The sequence below is a fragment of the Mastigoproctus giganteus genome, chromosome 7, assembly GCF_048544385.1.
Source record: "Mastigoproctus giganteus isolate SK-2022 chromosome 7, ASM4854438v1, whole genome shotgun sequence".
Lineage (NCBI taxonomy): Eukaryota > Metazoa > Arthropoda > Arachnida > Uropygi > Thelyphonidae > Mastigoproctus > Mastigoproctus giganteus.
The window spans coordinates 47202279-47216747 of record NC_143581.1 but is presented as its reverse complement, the minus strand read 5'-3'; the positions used below and the strand labels follow the sequence as shown (position 1 = coordinate 47216747).

Below are 14469 nucleotides of genomic sequence, written 5' to 3'. Positions count from 1 at the left end.
TTATAATGACACCCTTAAGTAATTCATTTTATTTTGTGACATCTCTATTCAATTTTCTGCCTGTTAGATCTGATTCTCTCTTTGTATATACATATCTAATATAAAAAAAAATGTTATTAGGATGTACCTTTTTATAATGAAATAAATATATAAAAGTTTAAATAATTTAAACCCAAATTACTGGCACCCCTGGAATATTGTTGCGGCAACATTCCAGGGGTGGAATGTTGGCGCATTCAACCTAGAGTGCCGCGGCACCCCGGTTGAAAACCACTGCGTTAACTGAACGTTGTACAGCATATTTTTTCGATTGTTCCCGCTTGAGGCGTTCGTTTGTCTTACCTTATTCACTTCTTTTTAATAGTCTCTGATTGTGAACAGGCATCCTGTCAAAGTATAAAAGAGCAATTTTACAAAACATAAACTGCCTGGAAATAATAATTTGTGCTATGTGTTAATCGGAAACTTTTTGATTCCATACGTAGTTTGGAATTGAAGTTTTCTCATGGGGTAAGTGAAAATCATTTTTTTTTTTTTGTGAATGAGGGCGGTATAGAGCCTTGTTAGAGATGCACTTATCAAAAGTATTCAGACATCCCTGCACCAGAAATTCTTCGCCCCACGCGTATTGGTTCAGACATACCAGTATAAATCTCGCGGATCTACCTGTACAGAGCAGTACGGGTCGTGGATCTGAACTTAACGACTTCCAGCTTAGGATAACGGTTAGATACTGCCTCGCTAATGTTTCGGTGGCCGCAACTGCGATTCGTCTGAACCTTTCAGAATCCACTGTGGCAGATTCTATTCAAAGATGGAAGAGCTTAGGTGATACTTCGTTGAAAGAAAGGTCTGGACGGGAAAGGCTCGCGTGTGTCTTCTCTGAAACACATCATGTACGGAACAGGCACAGAAAGCCACATGTAGAACATCCGTTAGTACGTTAACCACCAGTGAAGAGTTGAATAGCCTTAGGTTCGGTGTAGGGTAGCTGCTCATAAGTGGAACATCGCGTTCGCCAATGCGAGAAGTTGCATTTTGGAGTGGTGTCGTCCCGACTTTCCTGGACTCGAGAACAGCGGCTGATGATGTGGAGTGACAAATCTGGTTACACGGTGTATCTCCCTGATGGACAAGTTTGAATGTGTAGAGTCCCCGAAAATAACCCTATGGGACGAATTTAAGCGCCAGATTAGGAAGGAGCTTTTAATTCAAAAACCTAACACATTTTTTATCCTGTATTACAGCCTTCAGTCCTCCTGAGCACATTTTCTACCAACTTCTGGAGGTTTCAGCTGGAATTCGTCTCCATTCATCCTACGAAGCCTTTTAAAAAGCAGTGTTCGCCGCAGAACTGTTTGAAGTTTAATTCAAGCCTGGATTCTGAGCATGCTAGTCCAACTTTTCGACTTTATTGTTTACAAACTAGGTTTCCCTTGTCTAGAAGCAACCTGTTAGTCAAGAATATTTTTCTGTCCATCCAATGCTGTGATATACAGGGTGTCCAAAAATATTGGTACAAACATTTAGGGGAGGTAGGTAAAAACATCTAAAGGAATGTGAATCGCATAGGAACCCATAACCGGAAACGTCACCGTAAGTCGGTACACGGCGCTGTTCATCAGTTCGCGAGAGGGAAAATTTCTGGTTTACTCATTCAAGCAGTAGTCGCCGCACGAAGAGCATGTATCGATATACGAACTGTGATCTGGCAGACATGCACCTAGTGTATGGATTAGCAGAGGGCCCACACGGGGTGCGCCCCCATGCGGCACAACATCGCTTCGCAATAAATGTGTGGGCAGGTATGGTCGATGACTGCTTAATCGGCCCATACCTGTTACCATTCCGCATGAACTCCGCTAAATATCGGATCTTTCTTGAACAAGTTCTACCATGGTTACTTGGACGATGTTCCAGCAAATGTGAGATGCAACATTTGGTTTCAACATGATGGGGCGCCTGCCCATTATGTAAGGTGTGATCGTGACTATTTGAACAGGCGTTTTGGTCGTCGATGGATTGGCCGTGGTGGAACCGTTGCCTGGCCTCCACACTCACCTGATTTATCTAGCCTTGATTTCTTTATGTGGGGGGGGACCCTCAAATCTATCGTGTATGAATCGCCTGTGGAGACGGAAATGGATTTCGTCTGTGCTGCTGTCAAAGAAACTCCAGGTGTGTTCGACCGTGTCTGCCAATCCATGCTGCGTCGGTGTCACACATGCATCGCGTCTCATGGTGGAACCTTCGAGCATCTGTTGTAACATCATGAAATGCATCCATCTCGTACTCCATTGTTTATATTACTGTCTTGTGCCTCTGCTACTACTTTCCCGTGACGTTTCCGGTTATGGGTTCCTATGCGATTCACATTCCTTTAGATGTTACTTACCTCCCCTAAACGTTTGTACCAATATTTTTGAGACACCCTGTATAAGTGAGGATAGATGAACCATCCCAACACCCCCGCGAATGTAAACATTTACAAATATAAATAAATATACTGTGTGAAAGGCATTACGTGGTATGAATACTAAATTTCTTAGAAGCTTGACGCCACGTTATTTATACAATTTTGAATAATTTATCGAATTCCCAACCTGCACATTAAAACAAAAAGTCCATTTCTTACAAAAAAGCAAGCCGTATATAACTAAAATAATATTGAAATCATGTTTTTGATCGAACTTTTAGTATCGTTATCAAGACATTTGAGCAGGTAAGAAGTCTGCTTAGAGGTCTGATGACACCATATGATGACAGAAAAAGGATAAGGATTGTACGGTTCGAGGAAATAGGGAGTCCGGGAATGAGTCTAGGAGGAGGAGGAGGGGGTAAACCACCAACCTGGTAACAGTTCTACTCCAGATAAACTTCCAGTAGCCCTGTAGGCCACCTGATCAACTTTGTGCCAAATAACAAATTCTCAAAGTTGAATTGGAAACATTTACAAGAACGTAATATTATTTAGTATATTCGTTTGGCAAAAGTTAAGATTTTTTTTTTTTTTTTATTTTGAAAACTGAACAAGTCATTTAAAATTCACTTATAAGTTAAAATTATGAGTAAAAAGAAAGCTAATCCAAACACCAAACTGAGGAGGGAGTTACTCAAACCAGACAGCGTGCAATTATAAGAAATATTAAATGATACAAATATAAGAGAATCCCCACAGTTTTCTGCTTATGCCGTTCGCTGATTTGCTTATTATTTGCAGTTAAGTGTTTGAAACCATGTTTTATGGATCGCTGGAACCTGCCCTGAATACTCGCGGTTCACCTTTGATCATACTTTGCCCTTTACGGGTCGAGTGCTCGTTCATTTGACAACCTAAATTTGCTTGTCAATTGGCGGTTAGATGCACCTGCTGGAAACTTTCCACATCTGTGCATTCATTGGCCTGGAAATGCCTGTCAGTCACTTTACTGGGTGATTTTTATTGACTGGCCATTCTCGCCTGTCGATCTGCAAGTTCGAAACATAATCTTATTTACTATTATGATCCACCTGTCATATTTTATGCTGTAAGGATTCTTATTAATGAAGGCCACGTAGCGGATATGGCAATCACTGAAATAACTAAATGTTATGTTTTTTTCCCCCCTAAATCTGGAAGCCTTGCGACCATATCTGTCAAAAGAAAACGCAGATTCGTTGCTGGTAAATGTGACTGAGCCAAGGATCCCTCGCGAATATGAGAAAAAGGCTTTTAGCTTTCATTCTTATATTGCTAGATATATATTATCTTGGGCCGTTGGGTAAATTTGGAACAGGTTGTCTGACTTTAATATTGCCGAGCGGCGCAGTGTCTCTCTCTTTCGTTGCTAGCAGAGTTAATGTGCGTATTAAGCAGATTTTCAGAAGTCTCCAATTTACAATGGTGGTTCCATAGTAATTAACTGACCTGTAAACATAACTTCTGTGATAGGGATAATTATAAATCCAAGATTGAGAATGCACTTGATGGGGCTCACGCGAGTTCCTTGTAAAAAGAAAATAGTTCGATTAAACTTAACAGATTGTGTTTTAACCAGGAATGACCTTATGAAAGCTAAAAAAAAAAAAAAAAATAATAATAATAATAAATAAAATAAACACACAGAATAGCTATTAGCAACGCAGAAGCAGAACGAGATTTTAGTGACAACAGCAACAACAACAGATAAATTGCATTATGACTCATGAAATCTGCTATTCTGCAATCATCCTAAGCTGTCGTCGTCCTTTGTCTAAATTAGGCTTTCCCGAAAAAAAAAAAAAAAAAGAGAGAGAAGAAAGTACTAAAGCTGTTCAGGATAAGAACGTTGTCTATTGAAGATGTATTGTATCCAAAATATTCATCTTCATTTTCTCACTACATGAAGGTTGGAACAAGTTAATTTTGAAGAGTCTAAGAGTATAAACTTTCCTATTGTTCAAAATGATAGTTAAGCTTTGTGTGCGCGTTTTTCGCCTTTTATAGTGTCAGGATATTATCTCTGTAAATTGCTTGTTTTCTGTATGAAAAATCTGAGTTTCTAGGCGAAAAAAAGTGCAATCCCTCTACACGCCCGAGACCGACTAACTTCCTTTCTTCTTGACGGAATTCAAGCCTAAGCATTTTCAATATGGTGCAGAAGGACAGCGATTGTAACCGTTGTGCTACCTGCTAGGGCCGTAGTTGAGCATTCTGGTCTCGTACTAAAGATATTGGCAGCAATTTCTGTCCATCCATGCTACTACCACCATCCTCTGCCACACCCTGAGACACTGTTGCAGCTTCATTTAAAGATAGAGCGAGTTTATTAGCATCTCACTTTTTTTTCTCCAACTCTGACATCCGATGATCTTAGTAAACCTCCTCCGATCATAATGAACTCATTCCATTCAGTGTCTCTCTTGTTTTTCTGTCAGAAAGAGATTTGAAGAAGCCTTCCAGTCCTGCTAATCATGTGCCCTTTCTTTAAAATCGGCGTAGCAGAATCCGCTCTTATTTTGTTTCCTTTTTAGATTCCATTAGTGTTTTTCCTTTAGCGTGTAAATTTGCTTATAATCCGGCCAATTCTTATAAAAGATAACAAATTCCTCTCTTACATTGGTCATTCTGTTTCACTTGCCTGAACTCGCTTGAAAGTAATGGAGAAATGTAGCAAACCTCTTATGCTATCTTGAAACAATCCATTTAATTAATGATTGTCATTGGCGACTACTGGTGTTATCTTGGTTTATGTATGGCAGGGGTCGGCAACCTGCGGCTCTTTAACTTTTAGCTCACATGAAGCATAATTTTAAATGGAGTTATAGGACTTAAAAATGAAGGATGTGGAGTGCAAGACTAAAATTCCTTAAAACTGAAATTGAAAATTTGGAAAGGCAAAAGGCTTCCCTTGCAATTCTACACAAATGGACGGCGATAGATGAATTGAAAAAGCAAGACCAAATGAACTCTGGCTTGGCAGGTTCTTGGCACCAAATTGTGTTCTATGCGTGGAGTAGCTTACCGGACAAGTATATAGATTTGAAAATATTTGCGTTTGGACTTATCTCAGTTTTTAGTTCGACGTATTTCTGCGAGCAAAATTTTTCGAAAATAAACTATATTAAAAATAAACCAAGAAACCGTCTGCAATGTTGTTGTCTCTCAGCATGTTTAAAGATGAAAATTTCGGTATACCCGCCTGATGTTGAGAGACTCGCTCAAGAAGTTCAGTAGCAACAGTCACATTAAATACGTATCTAATTGGAAACATGTTTGTTACGTTTTTTTTTTTCAGTATTAATAAATAATATTTCAAAAAAAATATATATTTTTTTTAATAAAGCACCTTCCCACTCTATTCCATTCCTTAAAAAACTCCCCCAGCTTGAGCTGAGGTGCAGCTCTTCTTCGGATTCTCTTTTTTTTTAATTAGATCAAAAATGGCGAAACACATGCAGTTGCCCTTCGCTCTGCCAGGGCTTTCAATTGTCATTCTAAATGTTATGTAGCAGGCGTTCTTCACCCCCCCCCCGTCCCAATAAGAATTGTGACTAAATATTTCGTTCCAGTAATAATGGTAATGTAGGGGGGGGGGGATCAAAGATTGTATTACGAAGTGTTACCTTAGTATTCAAGAAGTTCACGTCATATTTATGTAATTTGTGAATTACTTCTCATGCGACGCTAAACTTTTGTATCGCCATTTCCACTAAGGCATGCAGCTGTGATGAGCATAAAGGTAAATAAACAACAAAAGAAATAAACATTGCTTAAAACATGGACTTTAATGAAGTACGTAAATACCTGTACAGTACTTACGTAGTTCATTAAAGTCCTACATAATTCAGAACGTCACGTTTAAAGTTTAATGCCATTTACAGATGTTTGAGGTGACCACTCAACCTCCCCACATGTTTCACTATGAAATTCAAATTATTATTTTAACGGTATCGGAGCTTTTCATTCATACATATACTGTATATGCGCAATGTATTTGCCAGCCTTTAAGAATTATCATGGAAGATCATTATTAAAATGAGGTTTACCTCAGTGCGTAATGCGTATGTGCAGAGATAGTAGTTTGTCACTTTGTCATGAGATGTAAAAATGTGCAAGACATTTTATGAACTTTTAAAAATTAAGGCCTTTTTTTTTTTTTTTTAGAGGATCAAATACAGTATTTAGAAATTCGTCAAGATACTTTGTATTTTTTGACTGTTTAGTTGAAAGAACAGATCCGAGTGACGGAATAAAAGATAACATACGCCGAGATTAAAATCGTTTAGCCGTTGTAATTTTTTTTTTTTTTTCCTCTGAAAGTCCATGTGCTGTGCTACATGTGGTGCTCCATCTTAAGCTGAACTTTTTTGTGGGCTGGGACGTATTTTTCGAGTAAAAACCAGAAGGGTGTGCATTCCAAATTTAGATTTACCCCACACATTGCAATCATTACGCCATGTATCGCTGTATTCCTGCATAAGATAAGCTTGTATTGGCAGCTGTAGATTATCGGTGCAGTTCTTTGCCCCTCCCCCATTTAAAATCAGTTAAAATTGGTTTTAATCCGTCACTGCATCTGACAAACTGCAACAGATTATGAAATATGACGGATTATCCTGCTCTTTATTCTTTTGTTGAAAGGATTTTGACTAAAAACCATTAATCTTTTGTGTACTTAAATTAATCATTTAATATCACGAAAGGTTAGTGGATAAGGATCTGTTACCACTATCATGTATTGAAGGGTTGTCCGAGAACCATTTGAGACTTAGCATTGCCTTTGCTACCGTACGATGACTAGACATAACTGGAATAAGATACCAGTGTCTCTAATCAGATATCTAGCATTTTGACAGGAAGCTCCCACACACCTCCCAGTACGGCTTCAGACACAGACCCCCATTAATCAGATCGTGTTAGTGTCAACAATTTATTAGCCGTCCAGGACCCTTGTTACAGGCATGGACTGGTCCCCAGAGCTGTCTGAGCATAAATCCTACTTTCAAACTGTTATTAACGAAATATAAATCTTGTCCATAGGGGCAACGGTTACAGGTTCACAGAGGATTTTCGACCCTTTCGCTTTCACCCCCTTCCTGTTCTGTCTTTCTCGTCCAAAGCGGATTGAGTTGTCTCTTGATATGCGTAGAAGATAGGGTTGAGTCCGGATCGACCCCCTAGTGGCGCGAAAATTTATAGTCCATTAGTGGTGGAGAACGGCGCTCGGCTGTGTAAGTAGTGCGCATATTTCCTGCAGATAATGATCGCTTTGACGCGTGGACAGATGAGAAGCCAGTTCATTGGGCGCTAGGTTCTCCTCCGCGGACCAGAAAGGTTTGCGTTCACGCCCTCCGTTTTACTAGCTCTCCCTGTCTGCTGTTACGCTGAACGCCTAGCTATTGTTTTCGGGACATGAAGACTTTTCTGCAGCCTGCATTTGTTGACTCTTAAGATGTTCGTTAATATCCTCATCATCACACTTCGCTAACCACGAACATCAAAGAACCAAATATGTTCACGATTGCGAGAAGCTTCCTCATCGTTAAAGGTTTTCCCATTAAGATGTTTCCCTATATGGAACTACCTCTTCACCCTTTTTTTAAAAAATAAGAACTCTGGTTTAGTCCTGATACTCTAGTAATTAGTAAAGCTCGAGACTCTTACCCACCCTTACGCATGGATAGCCTGCATTATCCTAACAGTGAACCGTAAAATCATTTTTGTTGCTATGGTAATGAAGCGCTTTTTTTTTTTTTTTAATTTATTTATCGATGTTGTTTCAACATAACTCAAGCCTACTAGATTGTAAACTAATGATTTAGCTCTGAGCATTAATATTGTTATTTGATCATGTTCTGGTCAATGGAAGTCAAATTTGTTTTGCTAGGTTCACATTTCAAAGCCTGTTATCGAGCTAAAGTACTTTATTTGTGCGAATAGCTGTCGCTTCTGTAATCACCCGTGTTTTCATACACAACTTGATAGCTGTTTTTTTTTAGATGTATATTTTCTCGTTGTTATTCCCCCCCCCATTCCCCCTCTTTTCTCCCGGGGGCTTGCTCGGGAACTAAAGCTATGATGCAACTTTCTGTTTTATTTCGAATTTTCCTTGCATTGGAATTACGCTGACATACCCTGACTAATTAGTAGTTTTTACTTCTAACAATAAAAGTAATAAAATTGTACCTACTGTCTGTTTCTTAACATGTTGAATCAAATTCACTAGCTTTTCCTTATTGTGCCATTGCTCTCTTTTATCATATGCAACAAATATTAAGCAGAAATTTGTTCTACTCTTTGCAAGTTCTTGATAGTTTCATATTTTAAAAAAATGTGATTTTGCTTTACTTACGCCTTCCACCAAAGACAGCCTTGTGCTAATGCACGTTTTGTATCCTTGAGACCGAGATGCTACCAACTATAACTGAATTGTTATTCTTAGAAACATGACTACATGTGGAAAAATTCAGCTCTAAAAATTTAATTAATTAAAGCTGTCATATTTTATTTTTTCAGTTTCTGGGGTGAATTAAGGTGTTTTGTTTTCAAAGAAAATTTGTGTGTTACTTTTATAAGCTGGGAAGGCTCTGAGATTTTGTGATGAGGATTGAAAATCTCAAAAATTTACCGTTAATATATTGATGGTTTCTAAGTAGATATTATTAACACTATTTCAGGCTAATTGTGGGAATTTTTGCAGTTCACTTTCCAAACCATTGCGGTAGTCAATCTGTCTTCGGTAAAAATGTTGGCAGTATTCATAAGAAGTATTATTCATTTTAGATATGATTGGTTTTATCGGATCGCAGTTGCTCCAGTACCTGGCGTTGTGTGTGTGGGGGGGGGGGGGGGGCAATCCAGATGCTGTAAGGAGTCAAGTTTTCTAGCTTTTAATATTTGTGCTTCATGGTAAGGCTAATGAAATCTGGCGAATCTAGGTACATTAGTAATTCAAAATTTAGACATTTGTTCTGTTGCAGCAAGATGTATGAAATTTTAAATGGATTAGAGAGAAAGAGAGCAAGTACCAATATTTAAAAAAGATATGATTGGTTTTATTGGATCGCAGTTGCTCCAGTACCTGGCGTTGTGTGTGTGTGGGGGGGGGGGGGGCAATCCAGATGCTGTAAGGAGTCAAGTTTTCTAGCTTTTAATATTTGTGCTTCATGGTAAGGCTAATGAAATCTGGCGAATCTAGGTACATTAGTAATTCAAAATTTAGACATTTGTTCTGTTGCAGCAAGATGTATGAAATTTTAAATGGATTAGAGAGAAAGAGAGCAAGTACCAATATTTAAAAAAGAGAGAGGAATTGCAAAGGAAGATAATAAATTCTTAAATTCCAAAAGGAAACAACACAAATACCGAAAGAAAAGAGGTAAAACGGTTAGTCAGAATTCATCTAGGATGATGACTCTTGTTATCATTTTTGAAGGTAACAAATTGTCGACAAGACTGCATTTTTAATATCAAACGTTAAAACCACCTTCAATATGAGATTTTCATTTGCTGTTCAGGTTACTTTACTTCCAGAAGTCTCTCCAATTGACGATGCATAGCGACCATCCTCTTGTTATTTTGTAGAGTTGTATTGTGCGTCATTAAAAGCTGTCATGATAGTCAGTTGAACAAGACGTACTCTCGTCCTCCGTACTTCCTTTGACATCTTGATTTATGCTTTCACCGCCTTCACTATACAAGACTTAGCCGGACACTTTTCTCAAGCTTTGAGCTATGCAGTCAAGTTGACTCATCGCAGCGTAATTAACAGAGGGTCATAATTTAATAGTTCTAACTCTTTTCAGATTTACGTGCAGGTGATGTTCAAGTTTCTTTTCATTTGTACTCCATCCCGTCCTTTTCCTATAACGTCTCACGATCAGAGTCTAGATAGTGGACGTGCGAGACCACTGTATACTAACATATGTGTGTGTCTAAAAGAGTAACAATTCAACTGGTGTGCGCTAATTTACTTCACATGCAAGCACATGCTACTTAGGCGGTCACGAACTTCGTGACTCACGTGCTGTAGTTACCGAATCGACAATTTATTGCTGCCACGTGCCCAGCAAGCTTCTTCAGACGCAGATTAAAACTTGGCTTCCCTGTGCCCAGATACTTTGCAGTTTTTTTTTTTTTTTTTTAATTTTTTAATAATGTGTGTGGAGATCTTGAATAGGCTGTTTATCGGTTTCAAATATGTGGTAGCGCCTTGTGTTTTGCTTCATTTTGACACTAGGATGGCTCAAAGTTTTTGGGAGTTGTCTGCTTCTGAAAGCGTGACTTCCAGTACTAAACCGACCTCCGACCTGGGCTATTATTTCAGTTTGACCTTTTTGGTTGTTTCAAAGTCCCCCCCCCCTTCCCCTCTCTTTCTCTCTCTCTGCGCGCGTTTGGTCACAATGTGGTTTTTCCCAGAGTTAACACAACATTAACAGTTTTCTCGCAGGATGGTTTATGTGAGAAATAATAACGTCCGGGACTCCCAGAGAAAAATCACAGTTCGAGATTATTATTGAATATAACCTAATTTTTTTCCTAATTGAATTTGGCTCGTTTTTTCAGTCTTTGTTTAAAATAATAAATCTGTTTATATTCTGGCACGAGCACATAAGTCAGAAGAGTTTACAACTAATCATTTTGACGAGAATACAATCATTAACTGTCGTATTTAATAGATGCGTGGGATCGAACCGCAGTCAAACTAAAACATTTGCGCAACTGCACTTCCGAACTTACTATTGGCTATGTCCAGGCCTAAATTTGTGACAATGAATTTAATTAAATAACATAGGGATGACAAATACAGTTGGTTTTGTTTGGTGCCTCGAAAAACGTAAGATATCTGTTAAATAGTATCCAAGGTACCATGATATATATGTTTTTAATTAAATCTCTGCACAGTAATAAATAATAAGCGTGTATGGATTTTTATTCACAAATTTAAAAATGCAATGAATTTAGTATAAATTTAACTTGAATAAAGAATAGAAAAAGATACTCATTACATCAAAATATTACATTTATTTATTGAATTGAATCCTTTTTGGAACACTTGTTGAAAGTGATTAAGTGTAGTCGTTTTGTGAAATAATTGACTTCCATAGTTAAGTTAACTGCAGCCATTATCAGCCCACTGCAGGATGGAAGCATCCTCAACAATTCATGCTGAGGGAAATGGACCATAATCTGCCACGCTGGTCCAGTGCGGGTTGGCAGATCGACCGTATTTAGCAGTCAGGGCTTGAACCCCGGTCTACTCAAAGAGCGTGTGCTACTGCACCCCGTTCCTGACCACTCGGCTACGGAGGCCGCTTCCATATGAAATCAATAAATTTTGGTATGGAAGTACTGTGCATTATATTATTACGTTTTCCATGAACTTATGACTTAAGAAAGTATTCATAGTGAATCACATTATGTATACTTCACGAATATGTACTTCGATTATGAAGTAAATTATCCGTGAACTTAGTAAGGCATGCCATTATCTGAAATATGTAAATTAGTTCATGCGTACCCTAGGAGGTGATAGATTAAGGATAGGCAACCTGCTGCGATACTGGTGCTACGTGTGGGGCTGGAGACTTCCCTTAATGGCACCACAAAACAATTTCATTTATGATCACAATAAGGAAAATGCTGTGAAAGTCGCCATGAAAGACATGCAGGCATGCTCGGTTTCAAAATTTAATTTCAAAGTAATTTCCCTAAATGCGTTTCAGTTCCTTACAGGCAGGTCCCGTGATTTTGAAAATTCACCGGACACTCCACAACACTGTAACAGGTACCCGAGCCTCCTACATCACAATGAATTTGACAGCAAAATCAAAAAAGACCTGAAAGGTTGCTAACCCCATGTTGTAGACCTTAATAGGTCTACTACTTGAGAGGCAGTATTTTCAGTGGGCTCACATGTTAATAAGAGTGTTCATGAGTCCTGGTAGTATTGAAGTACTCTTCCAGAAAAGTAGTTAGTTTGTACGGTGCTGAGGAGTGGTTAACTCCCCAGCGCCTTAGCATCCCATATATGTTCAGTGGGATTCAGGTCTGGAAACCGCTGTGGGAGTTATCCTCACTTTGCAGATAATCCTCCACCAGTTGTGTACCGGAGTAGTCAATCGCTAGTGCTCTGGCATACACGTTGTTTTAGTGAACCTTGATTCACGCTCATTTAGCGTAACTGCTAAATACAGTTAACAATTGTGTTTATTGTCGAAATGATTTATTATATTACAACATAATTACTCTGACCTAGTGGCCAGAATTTTTTTTAATGGAGCGGAGTATTATCGTAAATTAAAAGGAGCTCTGGACTTAGTGCACCCTAGATAGTCTGATGTAGGGTTCAAGGTCTTCGTCTCTACATCTCATAGTAGCAACAGTTTATCTTCCAAAGATGTACGGCTCCGTACATGGATGGCATATTATGCCTGCTTCACAACCAGTTCTCCGTAGTGGACCCTCTGTTTTTTAGCTTCGGGTTCTTCAACATCTCCAGAGAATACGTCGAGAATTGGGCTGTAGACTGAATCTGGATTCACAGATAGCTGTTAGGTCCAGTTGATATTTTCACAATACCAGATCTGTATCCTTCCCACTTATCCGTGAGAAGGATACAGCTTATGGGTCTCTTGCATACAGCGAGTTTCCGGTTTACGAAACTTTCGGCTTATGGACAGAAATTTTTGATACCCGACATTGATTTACGAACTCATATCTCGATCTTAAGAACCTTTCCACGACTTCAAAGAGCATCACTTTTGAAAGTAAAGTAAGTTAATAATGAAATATTTTCAGCCTTTATGTACTGTTTTAACACAATTATTAACAATTTGACATATACTGCACGAGTTAAATATAGCCCACTATTTTAAAGTATTTTAAACAGCATATTATATTCGTACATAGATAAATTACCTGTCACGCTTCACCAATCATCTCGTACAACGTCTGCTGTATTACAGTAATAATCGCCCACATGAACGCTGTTCATTGGAACTGACAAACAGAGAGCACCGTTCTTTTTGTGTGAACTAGAAGAGAATTAAGCTGTCAGTGATATTTAATTCCTTCATAGTTTGTGCATAGCACCGCTATTTTGTTGTTCTCCTTGAGTGTGGTTTCGCTACTTGTTATTCGTTTGCAGAGAGAGAGAGAGAGATCGCGCTTCGAGTCTCATCATAGACCGTATGAATTTCTAAAAGAACTCTTTAATCGGGGCTGTATTTAGTCGATCTCACTTGGAAGGAGTTGGGGGTTTCCCCTTGTGTTATTCTGTGTTTTCTAATCCGCACAACGTGGATAAGGGCCCGTAAACACACACCAGTACAGATATAATACACAGTGGCGCAATTAATCGCTGGTGCGCTTAAAAACAAACCGATATTCGACTTTTAACTTATCGTCTTCGAACATGAGTATAGTGGTGAGTATATTATATATGTCACGCAGAAATGTCTATGTAACTGAGCTGATAAGGATCAAAATTTCGACGTGCTTTAAAAAAAAAAAAGAGAGAGAGAGAGAGAACTGTTTCAAGCTGGCGAAATTCCTTCCACCTCCTTGATAAGATATTGTGAATTCTTTTTCTGGACAGGCATTTCTACATTAAGAACAAAAACGCAACTGGATCGCATTTTCATTAATGAGTGTGCTTAGAATTGCAACCCCTCTGCTCAAACAGAATCACTCTTGATTTTTACAAGCAATTTCCCCTGGAATTCTGCAATCTACTTGGATCACCAGTATCACAATCAAGTCGATCATAATGCGTTTAATATACAAGTTCATAAAATACATAAGTAATAATTTCATTCTTACGATTGGTATTGTGATTCACTTGTTTAAAAGAGCGGGAAAATTTAAAACCAAAACTTCAGTCACAAACCTATGGGCAAAAAAAAGGTGAAAAAATCTATAAAAATTCATGAGAATTTAGAACAACTCAGTTTGCGGAACCTTAAAGAATAATGGGTCGTTTCTCGCGTCCTGCGAAAAATTAATTG

General features: G+C 38.5%; 1 protein-coding gene across 1 annotated transcript in view; it reads left to right on the top strand.

The window, feature by feature from the left end:
* The window catches only part of LOC150082877 (HEAT repeat-containing protein 3-like), a 189790-nt gene that overhangs the window by 26774 nt on the left and 148547 nt on the right, over positions 1–14469 (top strand). Inside the window, exon 2 of the mRNA XM_090378307.1 lies at positions 2698–2853. Coding sequence (XP_090234433.1) covers positions 2698–2853 — 156 coding nt within the window. The remainder of the gene's footprint in view (positions 1–2697; positions 2854–14469) is intronic.